Source organism: Momordica charantia (genome assembly GCF_013281855.1).
Source record: "Momordica charantia cultivar OHB3-1 chromosome 4 unlocalized genomic scaffold, Mcharantia_2.0 BLBB01000004.1, whole genome shotgun sequence".
NCBI classification, from domain to species: domain Eukaryota; kingdom Viridiplantae; phylum Streptophyta; class Magnoliopsida; order Cucurbitales; family Cucurbitaceae; genus Momordica; species Momordica charantia.
In genome coordinates, this window is record NW_028275162.1 from 14,106,584 (window position 1) to 14,134,329 (window position 27,746).

General features: G+C 37.2%; 1 protein-coding gene, 1 non-coding gene and 1 pseudogene across 2 annotated transcripts; 1 reads left to right on the forward strand and 2 right to left on the reverse strand.

The window, feature by feature from the left end:
• Window positions 1–2,166: 2,166 nt before the first annotated feature.
• Window positions 2,167–4,870, reverse strand: LOC148211882 (uncharacterized). The gene is made up of 3 exons (XM_088122943.1): window positions 4,578–4,870; window positions 2,402–4,382; window positions 2,167–2,172 (listed from the first exon to the last, which is right to left on the reverse strand). The coding sequence occupies exons 1-3, from the start codon at window positions 4,868–4,870 to the stop codon at window positions 2,167–2,169; spliced, it is 2,280 nt and encodes a 759-aa protein (XP_087979069.1).
• Window positions 4,871–12,081: 7,211 nt separating this feature from the next.
• Window positions 12,082–12,188, reverse strand: LOC148211883 (small nucleolar RNA R71). The gene has a single exon (XR_015790579.1). It is a non-coding gene; the product is annotated as a small nucleolar RNA R71 (small nucleolar RNA).
• Window positions 12,189–22,834: 10,646 nt separating this feature from the next.
• LOC148211884 (uncharacterized) lies at window positions 22,835–27,519 on the forward strand (annotated as a pseudogene).
• The last annotated feature ends 227 nt before the right edge of the window (window positions 27,520–27,746 follow it).

A 27,746-nucleotide genomic window follows, 5' to 3' on the forward strand; every position in this document is an offset into this window, starting at 1 on the left:
ATGTTTTGAATCTCCCAAAACAAGGTGATTACAAGCCTTTAAATAGGCCAAAGGGTCGTTCAACATGAGGAACACCAAAAGTCTTTCAAATCCTATTTAATGCAAATTGTAGAAAATAAGACATGCAAATTAAAACATGATTGCACATCAAACTAGACAACTAAATGTGAATCCAAAAACGTAAAATTGCTTTAAATTGTCTTGGAAATCACATGTAGGAGACGCTTTACGTTTGGATGAGATTTGACAAGCTTTGACATCACAAACTTCCAAGAGGTGCAATCTGCAAAGGCACCTGTTCACCAATCTGCACACTTTTTTTGTCCTCCGTGCCATCTCTCAAAATAGACAACTTTTCCCGTGCCATCTTTGCTCCATTCTCTTCTTGACTCATTAAATTAACATTGTAAAGAATTTTTGCCTCAGAAATCTTTGTCTCCTCGTGTGCATTAGCTAGCCTTTGAAGATGTATTATGAAAACATCTTGAATCTTCTTTGCTTTGCTTCTTGTAATTGGTCCCCCGGGTACAGTCAATGGATCCGTGGTTGGATTTGCATCATCCCCCCTTTCTTTAAAAGGATTTGTCCCCAAATCAAGGTCTTCATTTCCTACATCAAAAGGAGTCAAATCAGCCACATTAAAAGTAGAACTTACATTATACTCACCTCGAAGATCCAATTTGTACGCATTGTCATTGATCCGTTCAAGCACTTGAAAAGGACCATCTCCTCTTGGTTGAAGTTTTGACTTCCTCTGATCTGGAAACCGTTCCTTTCGTAGATGAACCCAAACCCAATCACCTGGGTTAAAAATAACTTTCTTTCTCCCTTGGTTCTTGCGACTTACTAGCTTTCGATTCTTGTTCTCAATCCGTTCCTTGATCTCTTTGTGTAACGTTTTGATGTATTCGGCTTTAGACAAAGCTGCATCACTTGTAAACATATTAGGTGGCAAATGTGTTAAATCTAAAGGAGTTAGAGGATTAAAGCCATAAACAACCTCAAATGGTGAACAATGGGTGGTGCTATGTACAGCTCTATTATATGCAAACTCCACAAAAGGTAGAGTCTCTTCCCAAGACTTAAGATTTTTAGAAATGAGTGACCTAAGCAAGGCCCCTAATGTTCTATTAACCACCTCAGTTTGACCATCGGTTTGTGGGTGACAAGTTGTAGAAAACAAAAGCTTGGTACCCAATTTGCCCCATAAAACTTTCCAAAAATGACTTAAAAACTTAGCATCTCGATCACTAACAATGGTTTTAGGAACGCCATGTAGTCTAACCACTTCCCTAAAGAAAAGATTAGCTATATTAGTAGCATCATCTGTTTTGTTACATGGAATGAAATGTGCCATTTTACTAAACCTATCAACCACCACAAAAATGCTATCATGATGTCTTCTAGTTTTTGGTAACCCCAAAACGAAATCCATGCTAATGTCAACCCACGGTTTACTAGAAACTTCTAAAGGTGTGTAAAGACCATGTGGTTGAGTCTTAGACTTAGCCTCCTTACATTTGAAACATTGCTTGCACACTTTGTTCACATCTTTCCTCATTTGTAACCAATAAAAGTGTTCACACAACATGCTATATGTTTTAAATTCTCCAAAATGTCCCATAAGTCCTCCCCCATGAGCCTCCTTTACAAGCAACTCCCGAATGGAACACTTAGGAATACAAAGCTTACCTTTCCTAAAAAGCATACCGTCAAACACAAGATAATCATGTATATTTTTCCCTTCCAAACATTGCTCATACACATCATAAAATTCCGATTTCTCAACTTTGTACAACTCAATCATATGCTTAAAACCAAGAATTTTTGCACTAAGTGAAGAAAATAGAGCATACCTCCTTGATAATGCATCGGCCACTACATTGTCCTTACCTTTTTTGTAATGAATGACATAAGGAAATGTCTCGATGAACTCCACCCATTTAGCATGCCTCCGATTTAACTTTGTTTGGCTTTTGAGGTGCTTCAAACTTTCATGATCGGTATGGATAACAAACTCTTTTGGCCATAAGTAGTGTTGCCAAACTTGTAAAGCCCTCACAAGTGCATGGAGTTCCTTGTCATAAGTTGGGTAGTTAAGCTGTGCTCCATTTAGCTTCTCACTAAAGAACATGATCGGCCTTTTTTCTTGCATCAAAACAGCTCCTATACCTATCCCACTTGCATCACATTCAATCTCAAAAGATTTGTCAAAGTCGGGCAAAACAAGACAAGGTGCATGGCTCAATTTATCTTTCAATTCATTGAATGCATTTTCTTGCTTTTCTTTCCACTCAAATTTAGCATGCTTCTTAACAAGTTCATTTAATGGTGAGGCTATGCTACTGAAATCTTTAATAAACCTCCTATAAAAACTAGCCAACCCATGAAAAGACCTTACCTCGGTTGCATTGGTGGGTGTTGGCCACTCTCGAATAGCCTTTACCTTTTCCTCATCAACTTTCACCCCATCCTTTCCAACAATGAACCCTAAGAAGTTGACTTGGTCTTGACAAAAACTACACTTTTTGAAGTTGGCATAAAGCTTTTCTTCTCTAAGTTTTAGTAAAATTGTTTTGACATGCAAAATATGATCATTGAAGCTTTTTGAGTAAACAAGAATATCATCAAAGTATACAACAACAAATTTTCCAATGTATTCTCTCAAAACATGATTCATTAGCCTCATAAAAGTACTTGGTGCATTAGTAAGGCCAAATGGCATAACAATCCATTCATACAACCCAAACTTTGTTTTGAAAGCTGTTTTCCACTCATCTCCCACATGCATTCGAATTTGATGGTAACCACTTTTAAGATCTATTTTTGAAAACAGATTAGCACCATGTAATTCATCTAACATGTCATCCAATCTAGGAATAGGATGTCGATACTTTACCGTGATTTTGTTGATGGCTCGACAATCAACACACATCCTCCATGTGCCATCTTTCTTGGGTACCAAAATTACCGGAACCGAGCAAGGACTCATACTTTCTCTAACATAACCTTTCTCCATGAGTTCTTCCACTTGCCTTTGAATCTCCTTGGTTTCGGTGGGATTGGTCCTATAGGCAGCCATGTTTGGGAGAGTTGCACCTGGTATAAAGTCAATTTGATGTTCAATCCTTCTAAGAGGAGGTAAACCCGTAGGTGCATCTTCATGGGGAAACATGTCATTAAATTCCTGCAAAAGAGACTTAAATGCACTTGGCAAAACATCATGAGATTTTGTTTCAATTGCTAAACACATACCTTTGCACATAAGCACAAAATGTGGCTCTTGGGTTAACAACACATTTCTCAATTCACTCTTTCTTACAATCAAACTCACATTCTTTCTTTTCAACTCATCTTTTTTTTCTTCTTGATTTTTACTCTCATTTTGCCTTTCACTCTTCTCTTTTTTTTCACTAGTCTCACTTTTGCTCTCTTCTCTCCTCTCTTTTTCTTCAAATTCTTTTCCTTTCTTCTCTAATTTCAAGTGGTCACAATGTACTTCAAATGGAGACAACGGAAGTAAAGTAAATTTCTTTCCTTTCAAAGTAAAACTATACTTGTTCAACAGCCCATCATATGTGACCTCTCTATCATATTGCCATGGTCGGCCCAATAGTATATCCCCCGCATTCATAGGGACAACATCACAAAGGACTTCATCTTTGTATCTTCCCAATGTAAAAGGAATAAGAGCTTGGGAGTTTACCTTTAGTTCTCCTTTGTTTGTCAACCATTGAAGTTTGTATGGTTTTGGATGTGGACGTGTAGCAAGTTGAAGTCTCTTAACAAGAAAACTACTTACCACATTTGTGCAACTTCCACTATCAATCACCAAGCTACACGGATTTCCTTCAATTAAGCATCTTGTGTGAAACAAGTTTTCCCTTTGATCTTCAACTTTCTCTTCCTTGATTTGTACACTAAGTACCCTTCTTGTTATCAAGGATATGAAGTTACCTTCTTCAATATACTCTTCATCACGTTCTTCAAATTCTTCATCATGTTCCTCACAATCATCATCCGAGTCAACTACACCATTTCTTATCACCATAACTCTTTTATTGACACAATCTTTACTCATGTGTCCAAACCCTTTGCACTTCCAACATTGAATAGAACTAGTCTTTTCCCTTACCTCCTTTGGAGCTTCATTCTTTTTAGTACTGGAACTTTCTCCCTCCATTCTTTTGGCAGCTACGAACTTTCCTTTTGGTTGCAATGATTCATTCCTATTCACAAAACCAGCCTTGTTCCAAGCATTAGAATTGGAATATGTATTAGCTTTAGATGTGTACCTTTTTGAATACTCCTTTTCTTCCTTCAATTGATCTTCAATTTTGACAGCATAATGGTACATATCTTCTAGGTAAGGCGGTGGATTTCTATCAACAGCATGAGCAATTTCTCGATTCAAACCTCCAAGGAATCTAGACATGGTGTCTTCCTCTTCTTCTCGGATTTGGGTTTTTAGCATTAAGGTCTCCATCTCTTGATAATACTCAGCAACACTTTTCGTTCCCTGCCTCAAAGCTTGCAGTTTAGTTTTCAAATCTCTTTCATAGTGTTTTGGAACGTACCTCCTTCTCATGGCTTCTTTGAGTTCTTCCCAAGTGTCTAATGGATCCTCCTCCTTCCTTCTTCTTTCTAATTTGAGATTTTGATACCATTCACCGGCATGATTGGTGAATTCAGCAATGGCGAGTCTCATCTTCGTATTCTCACTATATGTATAGCAATCAAACACATGTTCTATCTTCCTTTCCCATTGCAAGTAAGCATCGGGGTCCGCCGTTCCACTAAAGGGTGGAATCTTGAGTTTAACTCCGCCATCCCTATTTTCATTTAATCTTTCCAATCTTCTAGGTTGCATGACGTTGGCAAAGTTATTTCGTCATCTTCCTCTCCCATTTCTTCTTCCTCCAACTTGTCTTTCTTGTTCAGCAAGGTCAAACGCATCATCTTCTTGTAAGGCTCGTTCTTCTCTTTGTTGTTGCGCTCTCCTTTCTTGTCTATCTTCCATCATCATTTCCATCATTCCTTGAATTGCTTGAAGAATCACCATGTTAGGATCTTGCGGTACTTGTGGTACTCCATCCTGTGCCATTTTGTTAGAAACAATAATAATGATAATAAGGACCTTACCACTCTTCTCACCAAGATTTCACTCAAGGACACTCGTGTTTATCACTCAAGGGTAGGCTTTTGGTACTAGGTCAAAGATGTAAGGGTTGGCTTAAATTTTGGTGCAATCTTGCTTAAAGCTTGATATAACTAATTCAATGATCAACTCTCACAAACTAAGACTACAGAAACTCAATCTTAGGATAAACAACTTGATAATTTAAACAAAACACAACATAATGAAAAGAACCTTTCGTGTGCCTCGGATCTTCGAATGCTTTTTTTTCTACGGTTTTCTTTCTTTTTGCTACTGTTTTTGTTTCTTTTTGCTACTGTTTTTTCTTTCTTTTGCTTCTGTTTTTTTTTTCCTTTTTTTTTTCTTTTGCTTCTAATTTTTTTTTCTTTGCTAATGATCCGAGAGCAAAATACAAGAATTTCAAGACAAGTTATGTCTTGTTACACTTTGTAAGAAACTACTTTCGAAAAAGGAAAATAACAGAAAAATAAAATTAAATAAAGTAAAGATATTTCACCTCTAGAACCGGCCAAAAGATGTCGACCAATGCTCTGATACCAAATGATAAGCGCCAAGGTTGCTCGGGTTTACAAAGCTAGAGGTCCTTCTAGGATCCTTGCAAACATTCACAAAAACGACTAACTTACCGAATGATTCCAACCAAGAGTAAGGTTAGAAGATGAATCACTCTTAGATCGGACTTAGAATCTACGATGGTCACTCCTAGATCCTAAGACGACTCACTCCAGAATTAGCTTGATCGAGACTAATCCAATGAATCGGTTTAACATCAAACCTAAAGCAAGATTTGAAAGAAGCAACACCAAAAGTGTTAAGGAACAAAAGTTCTTGAATTTTAATATGTTTTGAATCTCCCAAAACAAGGTGATTACAAGCCTTTAAATAGGCCAAAGGGTCGTTCAACATGAGGAACACCAAAAGTCTTTCAAATCCTATTTAATGCAAATTGTAGAAAATAAGACATGCAAATTAAAACATGATTGCACATCAAACTAGACAACTAAATGTGAATCCAAAAACGTAAAATTGCTTTAAATTGTCTTGGAAATCACATGTAGGAGGCGCTTTACGTTTGGATGAGATTTGACAAGCTTTGACATCACAAACTCCCAAGAGGTGCAATCTGCAAAGGCACCTGTTCACCAATCTGCACACTTTTTTTGTCCTCCGTGCCATCTCTCAAAATAGACAACTTTTCCCGTGCCATCTTTGCTCCATTCTCTTCTTGACTCATTGAATTAACATTGTAAAGAATTTTTGCCTCAGAAATCTTTGTCTCCTCGTGTGCATTAGCTAGCCTTTGAAGATGTATTATGAAAACCTCTTGAATCTTCTTTGCTTTGCTTCTTGTAATTGGTCCCCCGGGTACAGTCAATGGATCCGTGGTTGGATTTGCATCACATACCCAAGATTCGGAGTAGGATTCAGAATCCGAATTTGGCCCTAATCGCCCCGGCATTCCCTTGCGTCCCCTGCGACTTGGCCATGCCACCGTCTAGTTCTGAGCTACTTAGAAGAGCGTAGACTATCCCTACAGACAAATACGAGTCCTTCCAGCATACTTTATCCTCACTCACATGCTTCCAAATAAAGCAACTACCCAGCTTAAGATTGCTCCAAGTCAAGCACCCTTAACTTTAGAGTTATTACGATCGAGTTACCAAAAAGGAAGGTGCACCTTGTTAGTAGTAGGGTAGTGACTATCAATTCTTTTAAGCATTTCTTGACCATTCTTCCATTATCTCAGGATCACTCTCATTCGGATGTGATATCGGTTCATTCATGTACCCCTCCTCTCTACTCGAGCGTCACATGCCCACCAGCTTCAGCCTTGGTTCGTTCCCGAACCACATCGTACTAGAAGAGGTTCCACTCTGATATCATTCTACAATGCCCCAGGCCCAGGATTCAGACCAGGATTCGGAATTCAGATTTGGCCCTGATCGCCCCAGCATTCCCCTGCGTCCCCCGCGACCTGGCCGTGCCACCGTCTAGTTTTGAGCTACTTAGAAGAGCGTAGACTATCCCTACAAACCAACACGAGTCCTTCCAACATACTTTATCCTCACTCACATGCTTCCTAGTAAAGCAACTAGGAGGTCACCCAACCGAAGATTGCTCCAAGTCAAGTAGGCTTAAGTTTAGAATTCTTACGATTGAGTTACCGAAAAGGAAGATGCACCTTGTTAGTATAGGTAAGGTAGTGACTATCAATTTTTTTAAGCCTTTCTTGACCATTCTTCCATAATTTCAGGATCACTCTCATTCGGATATTGTATCGGTTCATTCATGTACCCCTCCTCTCTACTCGAACGTCACAATATTTACGCATTTTTGCATGATCATTTCTTAAATGGATCCATTTTGTTGGAAAATTCTGGTTATGACAAAAAATCCAGTTTACTAATAGTAAAACATTTAATTACTCGAATGTATTTTTCCACTAATTATAACAAAAATCCATTTTTGGGTACAACAAAAATTTGTATTCTAAATGCTATCAGAAGGGTTTGCAATCATTATGGAAATTCCATTTTCCCTACGATTAATCCCTTCTTTAGAGGAAGAAGAAATCACAAAACCTATTGTACATTACATATATAAATACAAATTCAGTTCATTAAATTTGAGAGTCTCTTCACCAAAATTCCTCACAAACAAATTGGCACGTCCAATAGGACATCTCTACCTCTGATCTCTATCTATCAACTAAGAAGTGATAAAATTCAAGGAAGCTTCATCAAAGATTGCTGGTTCGAGTGACTCCTGCTTGGGTCCAATTTCTCATAATCGCATCAAGGAAATGATGGAAACCCTGTTCAATGCTAGTTTAGATAGTGAATTTGCTCCTTCCTCCGCCCATCTCAAGGGGACATCTTCACATTCGAATGTCATGTACTTTGTTGTGATGACTGATGCATTCACTATGGAAGAAAAATGGCTGATATGGAGAAGAAACTCAACACACTGACAAAGATAGTCAAATAGAGGGAGTATAAGATCACTTCCCTTATAAACAAGATCCAAATTCAGGATGTTATTGAGTCAAGCCAAAATCTCGCTACGAAAGTCAGCGACAAAAGAAAGAGCATCAGCAAGAAGAACAACAGGAACACTCTATTTCCATTGCTTTGATATTTGTCCAACAACTCTAGGATATGATCACAAATTCGATGAGAGCTTAGTATGGTGGACGTTCACAAAGCTCCCTTATGTATTCCAAGCCATACACCAAAAGGATTGATAACTTGACGGAAAGGGTAATCCTAACCAATGCATTGCTCATTTCATTGAGACATGCAAAAACACTGGCACTTGAGAAGATCTACTGGTCAAACAATTCGTTGGAACACTAAAGAGCCACGCTTTTGACTTGTACACAGACCTGGATCTGAATCCATCGACAATTGAGAACAATTAAAAAGAGAAATTCTAAATCGCTTCTACAGCACGAGGCGAATTGTTAGCATGTTCAAGCGTACCAATACCAAACAACAAAAAGGCGAACTCGTTATTGACACATAAATTGATGAAGAGCCTTGAGTCTCGATCGTAAAGATCGACTCACTAAACTATCTACTGTTGAGATGTGCATTCAAGGCATGCATTGAGGAATTCTCTACATCCTTTAAGGTGTAAGACCTCGCATATTTGAAGAATTAGCAACTTGCTCCCACGACATAGAGCTAAGTATTGCTAGTCAAGGAGATAAAGACAATTTAGTCCCCGACATGAAGAAAGTAAGCAAGAGCGCCGAGATGATTTCTTAAGAATCAATGGTTATCAACAAAACCTATCTCAAGTCGTTTCTAAAAAGAAAAGAAAAAAAAGTAAAAAAAATGACGAGAAAATGAAAGACGTCATTTAAGTCTAAAGGAAAGACAAGAAAAAGTTGATCATTTTTCTGATTCTAACATCTCTGATATGTTAGAACAACTAAAAAAAGCAACTGATCGAACTCCATGAATGGCGACAACTAAAGGAGATGAGAAAAGTAAATGATCCTAAATGCTGCAAATACCATAGAGTTGTTAACCATCCAATCAAGAAATGTTTCGTCTTAAAGGAACAAATTCTATAGTTAGCTCAAGAAGGAAGAATTGAGCTAGAACTTGATGAATTAGCTCAAGCAAATCCCAACAGATACATGCAGTTAAATACACTCAAAATCATTTCATGATCAAAAAGTGGAAGAATTTGCAAATACACATTACATAAATGTGGAAAAAGTCGACAATTCAAGAGAAATCAAATAAAAATATTCTATTTTCGATTGCATCAAGCCTTCATTTACTTGGCTTTTAATCTTTTAAAGGATTATTATGGCCGCGACGATAGAAGAAAATCGATGTCTGACTTCTATTTGACCTTCGGTCTTTTGAAGGTTACACGTATCCATGTAAAAGAAACTCAATCTTCAACATTTGCTTTTGGTTGTCTCAAAGTGATGAACGATAAAAAAAAAGGGAATATGAAGATCTAGGAGCCAAAACAATTTGATGACACAAATGAAACAAATGGTGGGTCTTATATGAGTTATGAGCTTAATGGGTTTGAGCCCAATCTCTTTATTGGTTGATCCAATTAGTCGATGTCATGGGGGTCATAAGAAAGACAATTGACATAATTTTATTTACCGATTTAAAATTAATAAAGGACGTGTGAAAATTTGTGATCATTACTAAATATAATTTTAAAATAATGACGTGACATTTAATCATTGGCCAAAATTTCTCCTTCAACAGTTGTCTTCATCGAGTTCTGTTGTTTGCTTAGACGCCAATGAGAGAGAGTCACAGGATGTTGAGATGTGTGAGGAGGGGAGATTCTTTCACCGAGTTAGGATTTTTTTTTCCGAAGGACAATAAGGTCTTTTCATCCCTAAAAGTCTTGAAATTTTAAAAATAAAAAATTGGTTCTATAATCTTTTACTCTTTTTAAAATAGGCCTATTTTTTGCATAACCCCATCCTTTGGGAAAAGTTTTTTAAATAATGTTATAAAATAATGATTAAAAAATATAAAAATAATGTTTTAAAATCAAATATTTTAAAAACGTAATTTTAATTAATATATATATATATATATATAAAACTGTGGGTGCTTCCTCAAAATACCTAAGAAATCGTGAGTAAGAAACACAATTTTTACGTTGATGTAAACCATATTGTTAACTTTCCTACAACTTTTAAAATACTAATATTAATTATTTAAGTATTTTACTATTTAAAAGTAACTAACGTCTCCTCCTTTCTCCCCTTCTTCTTCCTACCTCACATTCGGTGGATGCTGGCAATCCACATGCCACTCCAACTACCATCTTCATCTGCCCATTTAAGGTTTTTCACAATACTCATTAATCGTCTCTTCCCCACCAAGTGATTCGTTTAGAACTATGAAAACTCTTCATAAGAGAGCATTTTGTGGCATAAATTGGGCAATTTTGGTGTGTAAACCTAAGGGTCCCTGGTTAATTAGCAATAAAAGAGAATCATTTAGCTAAGTAGGCACCTAAGCTGTTTAGAATTCTCAATATCCTTAATTTAGATGAAGTTGAGCTTATTTTCATATTATTTGGATAGGAATTGCAGAATTAAGGATGATTAAGCAGAGGGCCGTGAAGACTGTTGAAGTGCTGCTGGAGCCTGAAAGAGAGAGTTTCTATGCTGGAGCCTGTTGAAGCCTGCCGGATGCTCCAACTAATATGTCTGGGCAGTAACTTGTTGCCCTAGTTTTTACCGTGTCCGTATAGCTTCCAGGTGTTACCGTGTCCACAAGGTGAAGCTCCTCTTATAAATTGTATGCTTTGATTGCTTATTTTACAATAGGAGTTGGGAATAAGCATGTTTAGGTATCTTGAGAGAGAGTCATGTCTGTTTGGGTATTCAGCATTTTGAGTTTACTAGAGCATAGCTAGTCGTGAGTGAGAGCATTAGAGTGATTCCCCCATAACTTGCTTCAGCTTGTTCTCTGTTTCGGATGCTCCAGTACAGAATTGCAGAACATTTTTGTTCTTGCTCATTTACCATTTGTATCATTTACTGTTAAAAGATTCATAATTCTTTAATCATGTTATCGTTATTTTTCTTTTGGGTATTCTGTTTTACTGCTTCAAAGTATAGTCTTAGTCCATGTCGATACGACCTTGTTTTATACTACAACTGATTATTTTGGTGTACACTTGCACCGATTTTCACGTAAGTTGTGGGTAAGCTAACAAGTATTTGGCGCTGTTGCCGGGGACTAATCTTCTTTAATTTGATTTTAGTAATTTAGAATACGGAGCTTAAAGAGCTCTCTTAATTTCTCTCTTGTTGATTTGTGCAATAAAAGATTGATTTCCTTACCTTGGAATTTGCATTTGATCAAGAAATTGAACAAACTTTTAGAACGAGAAAGGCCAAGCAAATAATACAGTGTAGAGAAGAAGTTGAAATGAATCCATTGAATCCACAAATTCAACCCGAGTTGAGAGTAGAGAGATTACCAGGAGATGGAGCTGGAAGATTTTCCCCAACACCTCCTCTGAACGATGTTTTGTTAGCAGCTGATATGAAGCAAGAAATAAGAGCATACGTGGCCCTAACATTCTACGACTTCAATCTAGTAATTATTGATCCTAATATTAAAGCTGATAGGTTTGAGCTGAAGCCAGTTATATTCCAGATGCTCCAGACCGTAAGGCCATTTCATGGACTTTCATAAGAAGATCTACATCGCCACCTACGGTATTTCATTCAAGTAACAGACTTATTTAAGTTGGAAGGAGCAAGCAGAAAAGTAATGCGACTTAAGCTATTCCCTTATTCCTTGAGGGATAGTGCTAGACCATGGCTATATTCATTACCGGCTGAGTCCATCACTTAATGAAATGATTTAGCAGAGAAGTTCCTGATGAAATATTTTTCTTCATCCAAGTATCTGGAACTTCAAAATAATATCAATAAAAACCAGCAACTCCCTGGAGAATCATTGAGTGAGTCATGGGAAAGGTTTAAAGGGTTAATATAGAGGTGTCCACATCATGGCATCCCACGATGTATTCAGATAGAGATGTATTACAATGATTTGAATAAGGCTACACAGTGGGTGATTGATGCTTCAGCAAATGGAGTATTGTTATCTAAGTCATATGCAGAAGCCTTTGACATTTGGGAAAGAATCTCACGTAATAAGCATCAGAGGTCAAAATCACAAGCCGCTTCAACAAAGACATCCAAAGGCTTGATAGATGATGATGTTGTGGCAGACCTGAACTCAAAGATTTCATGGCTAGCAGGCACTGTGATGAAGAACATAATTCAATCTGATGCTGAAGCTTCCAAAGCTAGAGTGACCAGTGTGTAGAGTGTTTCATGTCCATATTGCGAGGGAGAGCATCATTTTGAAGATTGTTCGGTCAACCCAGTTTCAGTGTTCTATTTGGGTAATCCACAGCCAAACACGAAAAATATTTATGAAAACACCTACAATCTGAGTTGGAGAAATCACCCTAATCTCGATTGGGGCGGAAATCAGTCGGGATAGAATACAAGAACCAGTAATTCCCCAGCATACCAACAGAAGGTACAATATCCACCTTGATTTTCAGGGCAGAATCAAGCAGCTGTTCAAAAGCAACCTGAGGCTATGACCCTAGAGGACATGTTCAAAGCATATATAGCAAAGAACAAGGCTTATATGGCAAAAATGATGCCACTGTTTAGAGTCAAGTTGCATTGTTGTAGAGCCAAGTAGCATCCTTGAGAAATATGGACAAACTACATATTTGAAGAGTCGCCTGCGAGGAGTGGTTCCTAGTGACATTGAACAACCCAAGCGAGACGGTAAGGAGCAATGTAAAGCTATTACTTTGAGGGGTGGAAAGGCATTGCCTCCTACCCGTCCAAATGCTTTAGGAATCCATAATGAATTAAATCAAGATGAAGGAAGTGAGCTGCAAATAGAAGAAGAAAGTGAGATAGATAAGACACCTATAACCATGCCAATTAAAAAAAGGACAACTCAACAACTCTGAACAGTCAAAAGAGGCAACTAGTAGTAACACACAAATTACATAATCTAAGGTAATTGAAGTAAACAGAGAGGAAGAAAAAGTTGAGGCATCTAGAACAAGTGTTGTTGGAGCATCCATGCCTAAAGCAAGTGGAAAGCTGAAGCAACCAGAGTAAGTGGTCGCTCAAATAGCAAGTGTCTCTTTATGTTTTTTACTTTATGTCGTTTATTTTCATTTGTTTTAATTTTTGCGGTTTTATTTTCCATGCATTCAGCTTTAGATTTCTATAGTTAGATATATCTACCCCTCCCCCAATTATATTTTGAGTGTTTAATGGATAGAAATCTAATTGTCTTTGTCTCTAGTGTTCTGTTCATATTGTGCTTGTCCTGTCTTCTTAAGTAATAATGCAACAAGTGTCTCTTTCGTCTTGAGTTTAGCTTTTTTCTAGAGCATCCGCTTACAGGTAGTGAAAGTTTTTGTTCCTGCTCTAGCTTAGGTACAAGTACGAAGGCCATCGCATCACCCTGTGAGTACAATTCAAAAACATAGAACACTTAAGATGATAAGCTTTCATAGATCACCTATCCAAGCCGGACAATACTTTAGTATTATCATAGAAACAATCCTTATAATTAACACCCTCTTTGATGTCTTTTTACTCCATCTACATCTGACTTGCGAAAAATGCCCTTTATGTGACTCCCTTTTTCTTAGTTGTAAGTTTGGGGGCGGGAGCATCTTATAGCTTGTTTTCAGTCGCATTGGGGACAATACTACATTCTAAGTTTGAGGGTGTGCATGCTTGCTTTGTTTTTTGTAAGGTTGAGCTTGTAATGTACCATGAATCTTTCTAGTCATGTAATTCACCCTGAAAAAAAAAAAGAAAATTTCTTAAAGGGGCTGTAGGACAAGGAAGAGCTAGTAGCTCGTAGTTGAAATGCTAGGATGGAAATCAAAGTGTAGTGCCTTAGGCGAGCGAAAGGGAGTTTGAGAAGTTTATCTTTAGGTGAGTTAATGTTTTTTAATAGGAAAATAGGGTGATGCTAGAGCTGTAGGAAAAAGCCGTTGCTAGAGCTGAAATAAGAATTTAGATGCTCTCTTGTAGATGCTTTTACCGAAAGTAGGTTCATAGGCTTGAGTATGTGGCTGACATTATGTGTGAAAGCAGAAAGTAGGACTTTATGCAAGATGTGTGTTCAATAGATGCAAATGCTTTTCATATTTCTGGTATGCTAGATTTAATCTTGCTTGAGGACAAGCAAAGTTTTAAGTTTGGGGGTGTGATGACTCTCCATAAGAGAGTGTTTTATGGCATAAATTGGGCAATTTTGGTGTGCAAACGTAAGAGTCCCTGGTTAATTAGCAATAAAAGAGAAGCATTTAGCTAAGTAGGCACTTGAGCTGTTTAGAATTCTCAATATCCTTAATTTGGATAAAGTTAAGCTTATTTTCTGATTAATTTGTACATGAATTGTTGAATTTGAAGGGATCAAATCCCCAGCGGAGGTGGTTATCACTTGTGATTCGACTCAATTTAGAAACATTACAATAGCGGTTTTAAAAATAGAAGCTATTCTATTCTTAGATGAAGGTTAAGCCTTACGGGAGGAAGATAACTTACATTTGAAGACCGTTGGGAATTCTTCTTCCTCGAGCACGGATTTTGATTCGGCACGAACGAACGAACACGAACGTACGAACAAAAGAATCACCACCACGAAGCTACCTCACTATCCTTTAGTAATTAGAACCCGGATGTGAGATCCTCCTTCTTGGAAAGGGAAAAATACAGGGAATTGTTGAAATTGCTTGATTGTGAGATGGAGAGAACAACCAACCCAAACAACACAACGTTCGTGTGTTTTAATGAAAGAGGGATGAGAGAGGGGGAGGGAATAACCTTCCATTCTCCACCTCACCACTTTCCAGCATGCGATAAGTTTGTTAATTATGTTAAATCACATAATTAACAAATTTAATTAATATTTATTTATATTTAATTTAATAAATAAATTAAATAATTAATTAAATTAAAAATATTTTTTATTTAATTAATGATAAATAAATCTTAATTAATTAATTAATTAAATAACCATAATTTAATTAAATCAATTAATATTCGAATCATATTCAAATATACATTCCCCTCATAACCTATAGTTTTAATATGAATCCTATCCACATTATTCTCTCATAATATATAGTTTTATAATGTATCATTATACATTATATTAAATTGTGTCATACACAATTAACTCAAATTCCCTTTAATTAAATTTGAACAATTCAAATTCCTTCCAAGACTTAATATTCTTAATTACCCTTTACGAATTAGCAAGGGGACCTAATGGACCTATTGTTGGGTAAAATTAAAACCCAAGACTTCAAATCCTTCAAATCCATAGATCGAGTTCTCATTTCAATTAAAGAGAATTAATACCAAATAAGCGGAAGCGTACCTTGATCCATAATTGAATGTCGATTGACGGGTTTGATCTTCTAAGTCTAGATGAATCATGATTTTCCTCTGGTTTCTACTCTGTATATTCGTAGAAGAGGAAACAGGTTCTCTTGAAGGGATAAGAGAAAACTGACGTGAGGATTGATCTGACTAGGGGACCATAACCCCTATGTAACCGACCAAAAACCACTGGTCGGTTACAACGTTTTGATATTTCCAATTTGCCCCCTCATCAAGTTGGAAATTATTTCATGGTATCTATATATGTTGTCCACTAATTGTGCTACCAATTCTTCTATGTGCAAGTGTACACAATCGTCGCAGCAAGTAATAAAAGTTCGAATCCACAGGGACTAAATGCTTGAACACTCGATATTCACTCAAGAAAGTATTATTACAAGCAATGGGGTTTTCTTCCACTCAATACTAAACAGTGATGAGATGAAAACTTTGAAATAAGTATCTTAATGCAAACACACGGTATAAGTTCGTTAAAAGTACCAAACATCTACAATCACTTAGTAATATCTTGTAAAATAAAGGCTCAAGGGGGAGAGTGAGTCGACTCCTCTAGGCCACCTTAACGATGCTGTAGCATTAATGAAGTAAGTGCAGTGGTCAAACAGACAAGATGATTTTCCAAATACCCCAGATTTTCTACTACTAACATTGATCGACAAACATCAATAGCATATATATACAATTTTTTATGACCAAGCTAGCTGATGCTTATCCGTAAGTCACCACACGGTAAACTTAGCTAGACTCTAGCTCGAGATGAAGTATTTCGCTTCCTATTACGATTTTCCAAAAGCTAACAAGAAGGTATTCCAACATGGTGATCAAGCACATTGAAACTAGAATGATAAACAACTTCAACTAAAAGCACACTCCCATTAAAACAAACAACACGTTTACAGCCCGGAAAACAAGTCTAGAACATCTCCCCCTTACACAAGTCGTTAGCTATGCAAAGCCATAAGGAGAGTTAAGCAAAATGTAAGAATGAAAATAATACAAAGATGAGAAAATGAAGAAAAAAGAGCTGAAGATCAGCTCCAAACTGCTATTGAAGAGTCTTCTTCTACTCCTTGCTTGCTCTGCGGTTCTACGAAAGGGTTCCTTGGAGTAAGGGTGGACTTCTTCCAAAAATGAGTGAAGAGGAATGTTTCTTGAGATGTGTGTCCTTGGAGGCTTCTCCTCTTTGTTGTATTTATACCCCTTTCAGATGCTAGGGCAACAACACGGACCTTGAGGGACTCAGCTCTTACTTTTGGGTAAAACCTCCAATTACCGTGGTAATTCCGTTGTGTAGTCCTTCACCGTTAGCTTGTCATTTTCTGCTGCTCTCTGAATCTGGATCTTGATGCTGCAACATCGTCAAAGTTGTAGCAACATGCACCAAAATTAGTTTCGTTGCAGACTGACAATACTAAAATGTAGAAAGCTAGTGTTTATGATCTTTTTAGCACAAACTCAGTGAATAAGGGTGCAAGTGATGTTATCTTTAGCTAATTTATACCAACATTATACCCAAATAGCTCTCTATTTGTGGGGTTATCATTATACATTTTGCCCATAGCCATTTTATATATTTTTTAAGAACAATAGCCATTTTATAATTACTCCGTTAAACCAGAACTTACACATAATTAGATCACTTATCTATACACGTGTGGCCCCATATTATTGAAAATTCCAACAATCTCCCACTGGGCCACGTATGTAATCTAACAAATGTGTTTGACTTTATGCGCTCCAAAATTGCTATCTTAAAAAGGAGTAAACTTAAACAATTTGGTCCATTAGTTACATTAGTCAGGATCAAAGATGTTTTCGTTGCAATGAAACGCAACTAAACCCATCATTGGTCACAAATACCAATATAACTAAATGACATAGATCAAACCATGGATGTACAACATGAAAATTACATGAAATGTGATCTATACATGCCTATTTCCAACTGGTCCTTCCTTACTTTAGTGAGATCAAGATTTTTAACCTAATGAGGCAAAGTATAATGAACTTAATTTCCATATTTCTAATCAGAATCCAAAATACATAATAAATATGTCCAAATAAATCATAGAGCAATACAAACTCCCACTGAAACATAATTTCCTCATTTCCAGTAACACCCATATGAGTCATATGTTCACGAAAGATGAAAGACCTAGGGGTGGTAATGCTTTTATAAGGAGATCTCCTATTATGGAGCTTGTCCCAATATACTTTATAGATTTATGTATACTATACACTATTTCCTTGACAATTAGGAATTTATTAATTCCTAATGTTAATCGAATATAACTTATTTACTGTCACAGCAAATTCGAGTGGTCTTTCAACATCCTCTACAATTTACAGCCAAGTAACAAAAACTTGTAGCTAGATTCTATGTGATTGGATACCATTTAATATATCTTAAGGTGGATCTACCACAATTTTGGCATCCATCAAATAAAAGTCGGAATACCCAATGATCTCAAGTTGATCTGATCGCTTATATGTGAGCATATAATCTTTGTTCTTTACAATACCTTATAACCCCATTTGGCTGCTTACCAAAAATATCTATATCAGGGTTACTTAAGTATCTGCATAACATCCCAACCATGTACACAATACCACACATGTACACATACTTAAGCTTGCATTAGTTTCCTTGCAAATGAACAAGGACAATTTTTCCATTTTCTCAACTTCTAGATTGTTTTTGGGCATTACCTGAGGCTAAGTTTGTTTTCTTAGTGACAAGGATGTCAAAAAATTACTTTAGTCTCCTTTATGCTTACTCCCACTGAACTTGTGATACGCACAATTATCAACAATTTTTATCTCAAAACCTAACGAGATAATAACTTGATGACATTTATATAGTATAATATATGATTCTCATTGTTCCTTAAGAAAGCTAATGAAATTATCCAAAATAGACATTTCTGATCATTCTCTAGTGGACCATCTCAAAGGACATTAATTTTGGAGGTTGTTGAGTTTGCTCACGAGGACCAACTACCTCATCTGTAGTGGGAATTGTTCAACATTGTCTAGTTTAAAATCCAGATATGCTTAATCTTCAGTGACAAATACAGAAACTTGCACACTGCAAAAAGCAACCATAGGAATAGAAACTAATTCCTTCTTACAAAGGACAATGTTTTTACCCTTATTTCTCCCCCCAAACTCAACATCTGAAAAGTGGTGCAGTTCTTAAAAAAAGCCTGAAGTGTGGGATCATAAAAACTTATATCATTTAGGTTGCTGAACACTTTATTTTGGTCTATTCTAGTTGCAAAAGCATCAAGAAAACCATGCCAACAATATTTGAATTCAAAGACTAAATAAAAAACTGTTACCAAAATAATTAATAACAGTATTTACGAACATAGAAAACACAAACCAAAGTTCAGTTACAGATAGTACAACAAAAGGTGCCTTTAAAATTCAAATAAAATAGGTACCTAAGAACATCCAGAAATTCCTATGGCCTCTATTGCTACTGACTTGCCACCACCAACAAAGATGTTTATTTTAGCATAAGTTGGCTTTTGGTAACTTAGGCAATCCTGCAGAGAAACACTTATGTGAGTAATTGCACCAAAATCTCACCATGACGTGTTTCAAGGTACTTAAGTTGGATTTACTAAAGAACATACCAAATAAGAGGTGTACCTTTTTTTTCACACTCTAGGTATGAAACTTGGTACAAATCTTCTTTATATGTCCATAAAAGTTGAGAAACTGGACCTTTAAAAGTTGTAGAATTTTATTTTCTTTGTCTTTGGTGATGCTTGCCAAATGAGCATTGTCTATCTTTAGCTGTAGTAATCTCTCTTCCTCCTCCACGCTATTATAAATGAGCTCATTTAGAGTCCATTCACAGTTTTGACAATAATATTTGACCTTAACCTGGTCAAACTGTGTAGGTAGAGAGAGCAAAACTAAGTGCACGAGCGACCCATTAGATAGCTCAACTTTAAGTGACTTTAGTTCTAATCCAAGATGAGACATTTTCATAATGTGCTCCCTAATATTTCCGTTGCCCTTATACTTGATTGAAATTAAGCTTTGCAAAAGCATGCTTGTTTCAACCTTATAGGTTTTAGCAAAATATTTTTCTATTTCAGCCAGGAAATCTTTAGCATTTGTTATTCCTTCGAATAACGCACCCCTAAATGCATTAGGAAAACCTCATTTTATGATCAATAGACTTAACCGGTTTGAGCGATCCCACTTCCCAAAGAGACTCCTATCATTAAGAGAACTCTCAACTGAAGGAGGAGAGGGTTGCTCTATCATAAATGCAAGGTCCAGATCTATGCCGCCTAAATTGCGACCATATTTTCTTTCCAATCGTTGAAGTTGGAACCATTAAGAATAGGAATATTGTTGAGAATGGCAGAAATTGTAGGAATAATAGCTAATAAGAAAACAAAGTGAAATATATACAATAATGCTCACAACAGTAATTGTTAATATTTAACAATGAGTCATAATAATCATAAAATTCAAATAATGGTTAATCCCTTCACCGGATACCTAATACAATATCAACATCAAGTCTTTGGACAGTAATATTGATTGTGAGTGGTAATCTTGACATAATGATCAAATATTGACAATAAATGCAGGACAAATAACAAATCTATATTTGGATCGATTTATTATTCACATGCCCAAAAAACCTAAAAAATTGTCACACATTTATCACCACAAAAATGTTTGTAATTCACGCTAATATCAACCTTCCTTTAGGCCGACTAATATTTGCAGAAATATACAAACACTCAAACATTAAACACATTCATGAATAATCTCCACAAGAGAGGTCAGTTTGGCGACATCGAATTTTAACCATTCAATCATATGTTTAACATAATTTTATTAACCATAAAATTAAATTCACCAAAATTTGAATTTATGAATTTCTTAATTAAAAATGTATATTATGAAACGCATAATATATATAAAAAAATGCAGTTTCAATATAATTACCAGAATTATAAAAAAAATTCTAGGTTATGACATATAAATTCATAATAAAAATATTGATTATCAATATATTGACAGAAAAAAATACAAAGACCTCAATAAACACCAACGCCTTCATTCAAGATTTTTTTTTTCCGCCAGAATTACTCTTGCGCAAGCAATGGCCTGAGTCAAAAGCCACACGAAAATTGACTCTTCGACAAAATTAAAGATAAGTTCCACAGAAACTATTGCATATACACATCAGTGCAAGATCCATCATACCCACACCAAAATGGTCTATCGACACCTTTACAACATACGGAAGACCAAATTTCAAATTCATGTTTCGAAATACTTTGGCAAACAGATGAATTCATTCAACCAAAGGCAGCAAAGATAAATAGGACCAATTTCTACTTTTGCTGAGAGTAGGCACCGAAATCAGTAGTATAACAACAAATTAAAACACGGTTGATACTGATGCAAGCGATTAACCTCCTCTACCAGAATTAAAGGCATGAAGGATTCCACAGTAAAAATTACAGAATCAATTAAAGAGCAAATAGGGCACCAAAGTAAACCCACAAAGACACCATAATTAAACTTAAACATAAATAAACTTTTCATGATGGAAAATCAAAATAGCCCTAATGTAAAACCAATTTTAACACTATTGAACTAGAAATTTCGGCTAATTACTAAATGCCACGTCACAAAATTAAAATTACATTTAGGACCAACGATAAAATTACACGTGTCATAAATCAATTTTAAAATCGATGAATCTAATCATACCACGTGTCTCTCTTATGGTCGTTCGATGAAATCAACTAATTGGATCAAAACCCATAAAGAGATTGGGCCCAAACCCACGGTCCATTAAAGCCCATGGCCCATACAAGACCCACCAAGCTCTATAAATAGAGGGGGTCACCTCTCATTTGAGGGATTCAGAAAAAATCTAGAAGCATTGGAGATTCAAAGCATTCGGAGCGTTTAGAGTCATCTACAACCATTCAGAATACGAAGCATCCAGAACCAAGAAGACTCGAAGAATTGAAGCGGAAGACTTGAAGACTACGAGACTTCAAGAATTCTGAATCTTCTCTTCGTCCAGCAACGGACTGAAAAACTTCACAAGCTACAAGCCGAAGACTTCACAAGCCGAATAACTCACGAACTAAAGTACTTCATCAAGCTGCAGATTTCATCAAGCGAGCTGAAGACTTCATCAAGCCACAAACTTCACCGAGCATCAAGCTTCACAGCCGAAGACTCTAAAGATTCTTCAATATGCTAGAAGTTGAAGGCACAAACTCATTGATTAGAGAACAAGCTCACAAGCCCTCGAATTAAAGTTCACATCTGAGAGAATAAATCAGAGGATCACAATTAGAGATTGTAACACAACATTCATTCAATACAAATACAAGTTCATTCATTCGAGTTTTCTCCTATTGAATTTCTCGTCAAGGAAATTGGCACGCCCAGTAGGACGTCTCTACCTCTCATCTCTTTCTCTCTACTAAAAAAAAAAGGAGTGATGACATTCAAGGAAACTTCATTGAAGATTGCTGCCTCAAACGACTCTTACTTGGGTCCAATGACTCGCAATTGCACCAAAGAAATGATGGAGGCCGTGTTCAATTCCAGTTCAGAGAGTGAATTCCCTCCTTCCTCTACCCATCACAAAGGAACATCTAATCCGAACGTCATGTGCTCTGTCATGATGGCTGACGCATCCACCATGGAAGGAAAAATGGTGGATATGGAAAAGAAACTCAACATGCTAACGGAGATGGTTGAAGAAAGGGACTATAAGATCGCTTCCCTAATGAACAAGATGGTAATCATAAGCAACACATTGCTCATTTCGTCGAAACGTGTGAAAATGCTGGCATTTGCGGAGATCTACTAGTCAAACAATTCGTTCTAACACTAAAGGGAAACGCTTTTGACTGGTACACAGATCTGGAGCCTGAATCCATTAATAACTTGGAGCAATTGGAAAGAGAGTTCCTAAATCGCTTCTACAGCACAAGGCGAACTGTTAGCATGATAGATCTGGAGCCTGAATCCATTAACAGGTAGAGAGCTTTGAGTCTCGACTGCAAAGACCGATTGATTGAAGTGTCTGCAGTAGAAATGTGCACTCAGGGCATGCATTGGGGCTTCTCTACATTCTCCAAGGTTTAAAACCCCAAAGCTTTGAAGAACTAGCAACTTGCGTTCATGATATGGAACTAAGCATAGCTAGTAGAGGAAACAACGACTACTTAGTCCCAAACCTCAAGAAGGAAAAGAAAGAAGTAAATAACCCTGATAAAGGTTCTAAGGGTTCCAAGAAAGAGTCCATGGTCGTCAACACGGTACCATTCAAGTTCTATGTAAAAGGAAGAAACTTCAACAATAAGAAAGATGAAAGACAAATGGCTAGAAACGAGAAACGATGCCAAACTCTAAGGGAGAGACAAGAAAAGGTCTACCTTTTTCTCGATTATGATATTCCAGATATGTTGAAGCAATTACTGGAGAAACGGCTAATTGAACTTCCTGAATGCAAACGCCCGAAGGAAATGGGAAAGACGAGTGATCCCAACTACTGCAAGTACCATCGCGTCATTAGCCATCCAGTGGAGAAATGCTTTGTCTTGAAAGAGTTAATTCCAAAATTAGCTCAAGAGAGAAAGATTGAGCTTGATCTCGACGAAGTAGTTCAGTCAAACCATGTTGCAATAAACTCCGACGATCATACAGCTCACAATCAAAAGGTGAGTTTAATCCAATTTGGGACTTTAGAGCCTATAGCAGTTTGGTGGCAACACGAAGTGGTGGGAAGAGCTCCTCGAGGTGAGACTAAGCAAACAGTTGATGAAGAAGAAGATGGACCCTAGTGACTCGCCGAAAGAAGCAGAAACAATGTTTTGTTCAGAAAGAGTCTCAAAAGAAGAAAGTAAAGAAAAATGTGATAAAACCAAGGCCTGTCGTGGAAGAGAGTGAGGATCTTCTCCAACCTCGCCAACAGGTGATACTAGAGGAATTCTTCCCGAAAAACTTCCTCCATGACAAGCAAAAAGAAGTTCATGAAATTGCCACTTGCCATGCTACATATGCGGTGGAAGATAATGACTTCGTACTAAACGAATCTGAAGAAGTAGTGGGACAAGAAGATCTCCCAGTTTGCCTCATGAATGACTTGATAGCGCTCCCTCAAGTGGCCAAAGATACTCTCATTGAAGTGCTAAAGAACTCTGACACTTCTAAACCTCTAGCCTCTGAAATGAGCACATGTGCTCCATGTTGTATGTCCATTGCCTTTACAGATGAAGATTTGATGTTGGGGTCTAAACTCCATAACAGACCTTTATTCGTTTCAGGTTACATCCGTGAACAGAAGGTTAGTCGAATTCTCATTGATGATGGTTCGGCTGTCAACATAATACCTAAGTCAACTATGAAGCAGTTAGGCATTTCAATGGAAGAGCTCACGAAAAGTAGATTGGTGATCCAAGGATTCAATCAAGGTGGGCAACAAGCGATTGACATGATTCGACTAGAGTTGATCATTGCAGACCTTAAGGCCATTACCATCTTCCATATCATAGACTCCAAGACTACTTACAAATTGTTGTTAGGACGTCCTTGGATTCATGAGAATGGAGTGATAACTTCTACGTTGCATCAATGCTTCAAATTCTATCAAGATGGAGTTTAAAAAGTTGAGGCTGATACTAATCCATTCTCGGAGGCGGAATCTCATTTCGCAGACGCTAAGTTCTATTCGAAGAATGATGAAGTAGAAGAAACAATGCTAACAAAAATTTCTCTAACTGAGAATATAGACAACTCTAGCTCAAGATAGTCAACAAACAAGATAGAAGAACTGACAAGAAAAGTTAATACTTTTGAAGCCCTTCCAAATGAAGCATCTACCAGTTCTTCAAAAACAGGAGTTTTTAAGAAAGAAGTCTCACAGAGCTCTACCATCTTGGTCTACATCCCTTTGTCTCAACGAAAAAAGGGTGAATCACCGTTCATTGAGTATTCCAAGAATGTTCGGTGAAGTAGAAATGCTGAAGGGGAATTTCACTTTGCCTCTTACTTAAATATCAAAGCAAGAGATTAAGAAGCCCGAAGATCTTCACATGAAACAGATTCTTCCTGAGAGACGAACAAATGATTGCTTCGATCCTAAAGCATTCTAGAAAAAGCAGGCTATGACTTCACAACTCACACTGAGTTCAAAAGCTTAAGAATTTTCGATGACAAGTGGGAACTTTCTGCAACACAGAAAAAGTTTTTGAAAGAAGGTTATAACATACCAACATCAAAGGCTGGACTTGGTTATAAACCATCAGAACCAGTGTATATAGCTAAAAAGGGGAAAGAGAAAGTTGAGAATACCAATCATATCACGATTGAAGAAATCAATGACTCAAAGGAAAAGAAAGTTGATAATAGTCAAAGAATTTCGGTCTTCAATAGCATGGAAGTTTCGGCTGTCCGTGTCTCAGTGCACCAAAGGTTGAGCACGGGGTCAACAAAAATAGAAAACCAACAGTTGAGACATACTCCTACACAAATTTTGGCTTTTCAAAGATTAAGTGTGTCAACATCAAAGGTGATAGATCAATAGTCAAGATCTGTATTCGATCGCCTCAGAAAAATAGGCGGTCAACCTAAAGTCCAGTCAAAGTCCTTGGAAACAAGCCACCTTGGTCAAATGAAGGATGATAATGGACTTCACAGCTCTGTTCCTTCAAGAATGAAAAGGAAGCTTTCCGTGCTCGTAAACATAGAGGGCTCGTTGAAAGTAAAGTGACAGTTAATCATTTTAATTAATCCTATTGAGGAAGACCAGGGACATGGCGAAAGTGACGTTAGTTGTTGTCACATCTCTTTTGACGAAATGTCAGATGATAAAAGGTCAGAAGAAGATGTCAAAGAAGCGTTGTCATCACTAGAGGATGGCAGTCAATCGACTGTTGACGAACTTAAGGAGGTGAACCTCAGCATAATAGAAGAATCGCGTCCGACTTTCATAAGTTCTTCACTTAGCTGCGATGAAGAAAACGAATACATGAGTCTACTGACTTCATACAGAGACATATTCGCTTGGTCTTACAAAGAGATGTTAGGACTCGACCCAAAGATTGCAATCCATCACCTTGCTATTAAGCAGTGATACCGACCAGTAAAGCAGGCACAACGGTGATTTCAGCTGGAACTTATACCTCAAATCAAGATTGAAGTCAACAAATTGATAGAGGCAGGTTTCATCCGTGAAGTGAAGTATCCAACATGGATAGCCAACATTGTTCCAGTTAAAAAGAAGAATGGTCAACTTCGTGTGTGCGTTGACTTCCGTGACTTGAATAATGCATACCCCAAAGATGATTTTCCATGACCCATCACCAAAATTATAGTTGATGCTACAACGGGACATGAAGCCTTGTCTTTTATGGATAAGTTATCAAGATACAATCAGATTCGAATGGCTCTTGAAGATGAAGAAATGACCGCATTCCGAACTCCAAAAGGGATATACTATTACAAAGTGATGCCTTTTAGATTAAAGAATGCTGGGGCGACCTACCAACGCGCTATGCAAAAGATCTTTGACGATATACTCCATAAACATGTTGAGTGCTATGTCGATGATCTTGTAGTTAAGTCCAAGAAACGAAAAGATCATTTACAAGACTTGAGAATAGTGTTTGAGCGTATAAGGAAACATCAATTGAAAATGAATCCTCTCAAATGTGCTTTCGGCGTAACCTCAGGAAAGTTTCTTGGTTTTGTAGTAAGGCATCAAGGAATTGAGATTGACCAGTCTAAAATTGATGCCATCCAAAAAATGCCGAAACCTCGAAACTTGCATGAATTGAGGAGTCTCCAAGGACGTTTAGCTTACATCAGAAGATTCATCTCAAATCTAACTGGTCGATGTCAACCCTTTCAACGATTAATGAGAAAGGATGTAACCTTTGTGTGGGATCAAGCATGTCAAAATGCTTTCGATAGCATAAAGAAGTATTTGCTTAATCCACCTGTCTTGAGTGCCCCTGTAGCAGGAAGGCCTTTAGTGTTGTATATTATTGCACAAGAAAGATCAATTTGAGCATTACTCGCGCAAGAAAGAGAGAAAGGGAAAGAGTACGCCATTTACTATCTAAGTAGAACTCTAATCAGGGCTGAGCTAAACTATTCACCCATTGAGAAGATGTGTCTGTCACTTTTCTTCGCTATCGACAAATTGAGGCATTACATGCAAGCCTTCACAGTTCACTTGGTGGTAAAAGCAGATCCAATCAAATATGTCTTATCCAGACCAATTATCTCAGGGCGATTAGCTAAATGGGCAATTTGACTGCAACAGTACGACATTGTCTATGTTCCGTAAAAGGCAGTGAAGGGACAAGCCGTCGCAGATTTCCTAGCAAGCCATCCAATCCCGTCAGATTGGAAATTATCTGAAAGCTTGTCTGACGAGGAGAGTTTCTATATTGAAATCACTGAGTCCTGGACAATGAATTTTGATGGTGTAGCTCGAAGGAACGGCGCAGGGACAGGTGTGGTCTTTATCTCACCCGAGAAACACATGTTGCTATACAGCTTCACGTTTAGCGAGTTATGTTCAAATAATGTTGCTGAATATCAAGCACTCATTATTGGTTTGCAGATAGCCCTAGAAATTGGTGTGACATATACACAAATCTATGGAGACTCAAAATTGATAATCAATCAATTACTACTTGAGTGTGAGGTAAAACATGAAGACTTGATACCTTACTTCAATTACGCCAGACAATTGTTGGAAAATTTCGAAACTGTAACTATGGAACACGTTCCAAGAGCGGAAAACAAAAGGGCAGAACGCGTTGGCAAATTTGGCCACAGCTCTGACAATTTTGGAGGATGAAGTTTTGAATATCCCACTTTGTCAAAGATGGATCATACCACCAATTGTAAGCGAGAGCGAAGAAACGAATGCAATATCAGTCTTTGTGATCGAAGAAGAAGATTGGCGACAACCCATTATAGACTATCTACAACATGGGAAACTTCCTGCAGATAATCGACATAGAACTGAAGTACGAAAGAGAGCAGCTCCTTTCATCTATTACAAAGAAACTCTTTATCGTTGTT

Bases quoted from the DNA above. Each gene is read 5' to 3' on its own strand.
- LOC148211882 (XM_088122943.1), bottom strand. From the start codon at position 4,870: ATGCAACCTAGAAGATTGGAAAGATTAAATGAAAATAGGGATGGCGGA. The intron at 4,383-4,577 runs GTACGTTCCAAA...TGCTGTTGATAG, and splicing joins AAAGAAGCCATGAGAAGGAG to AAATCCACCGCCTTACCTAG.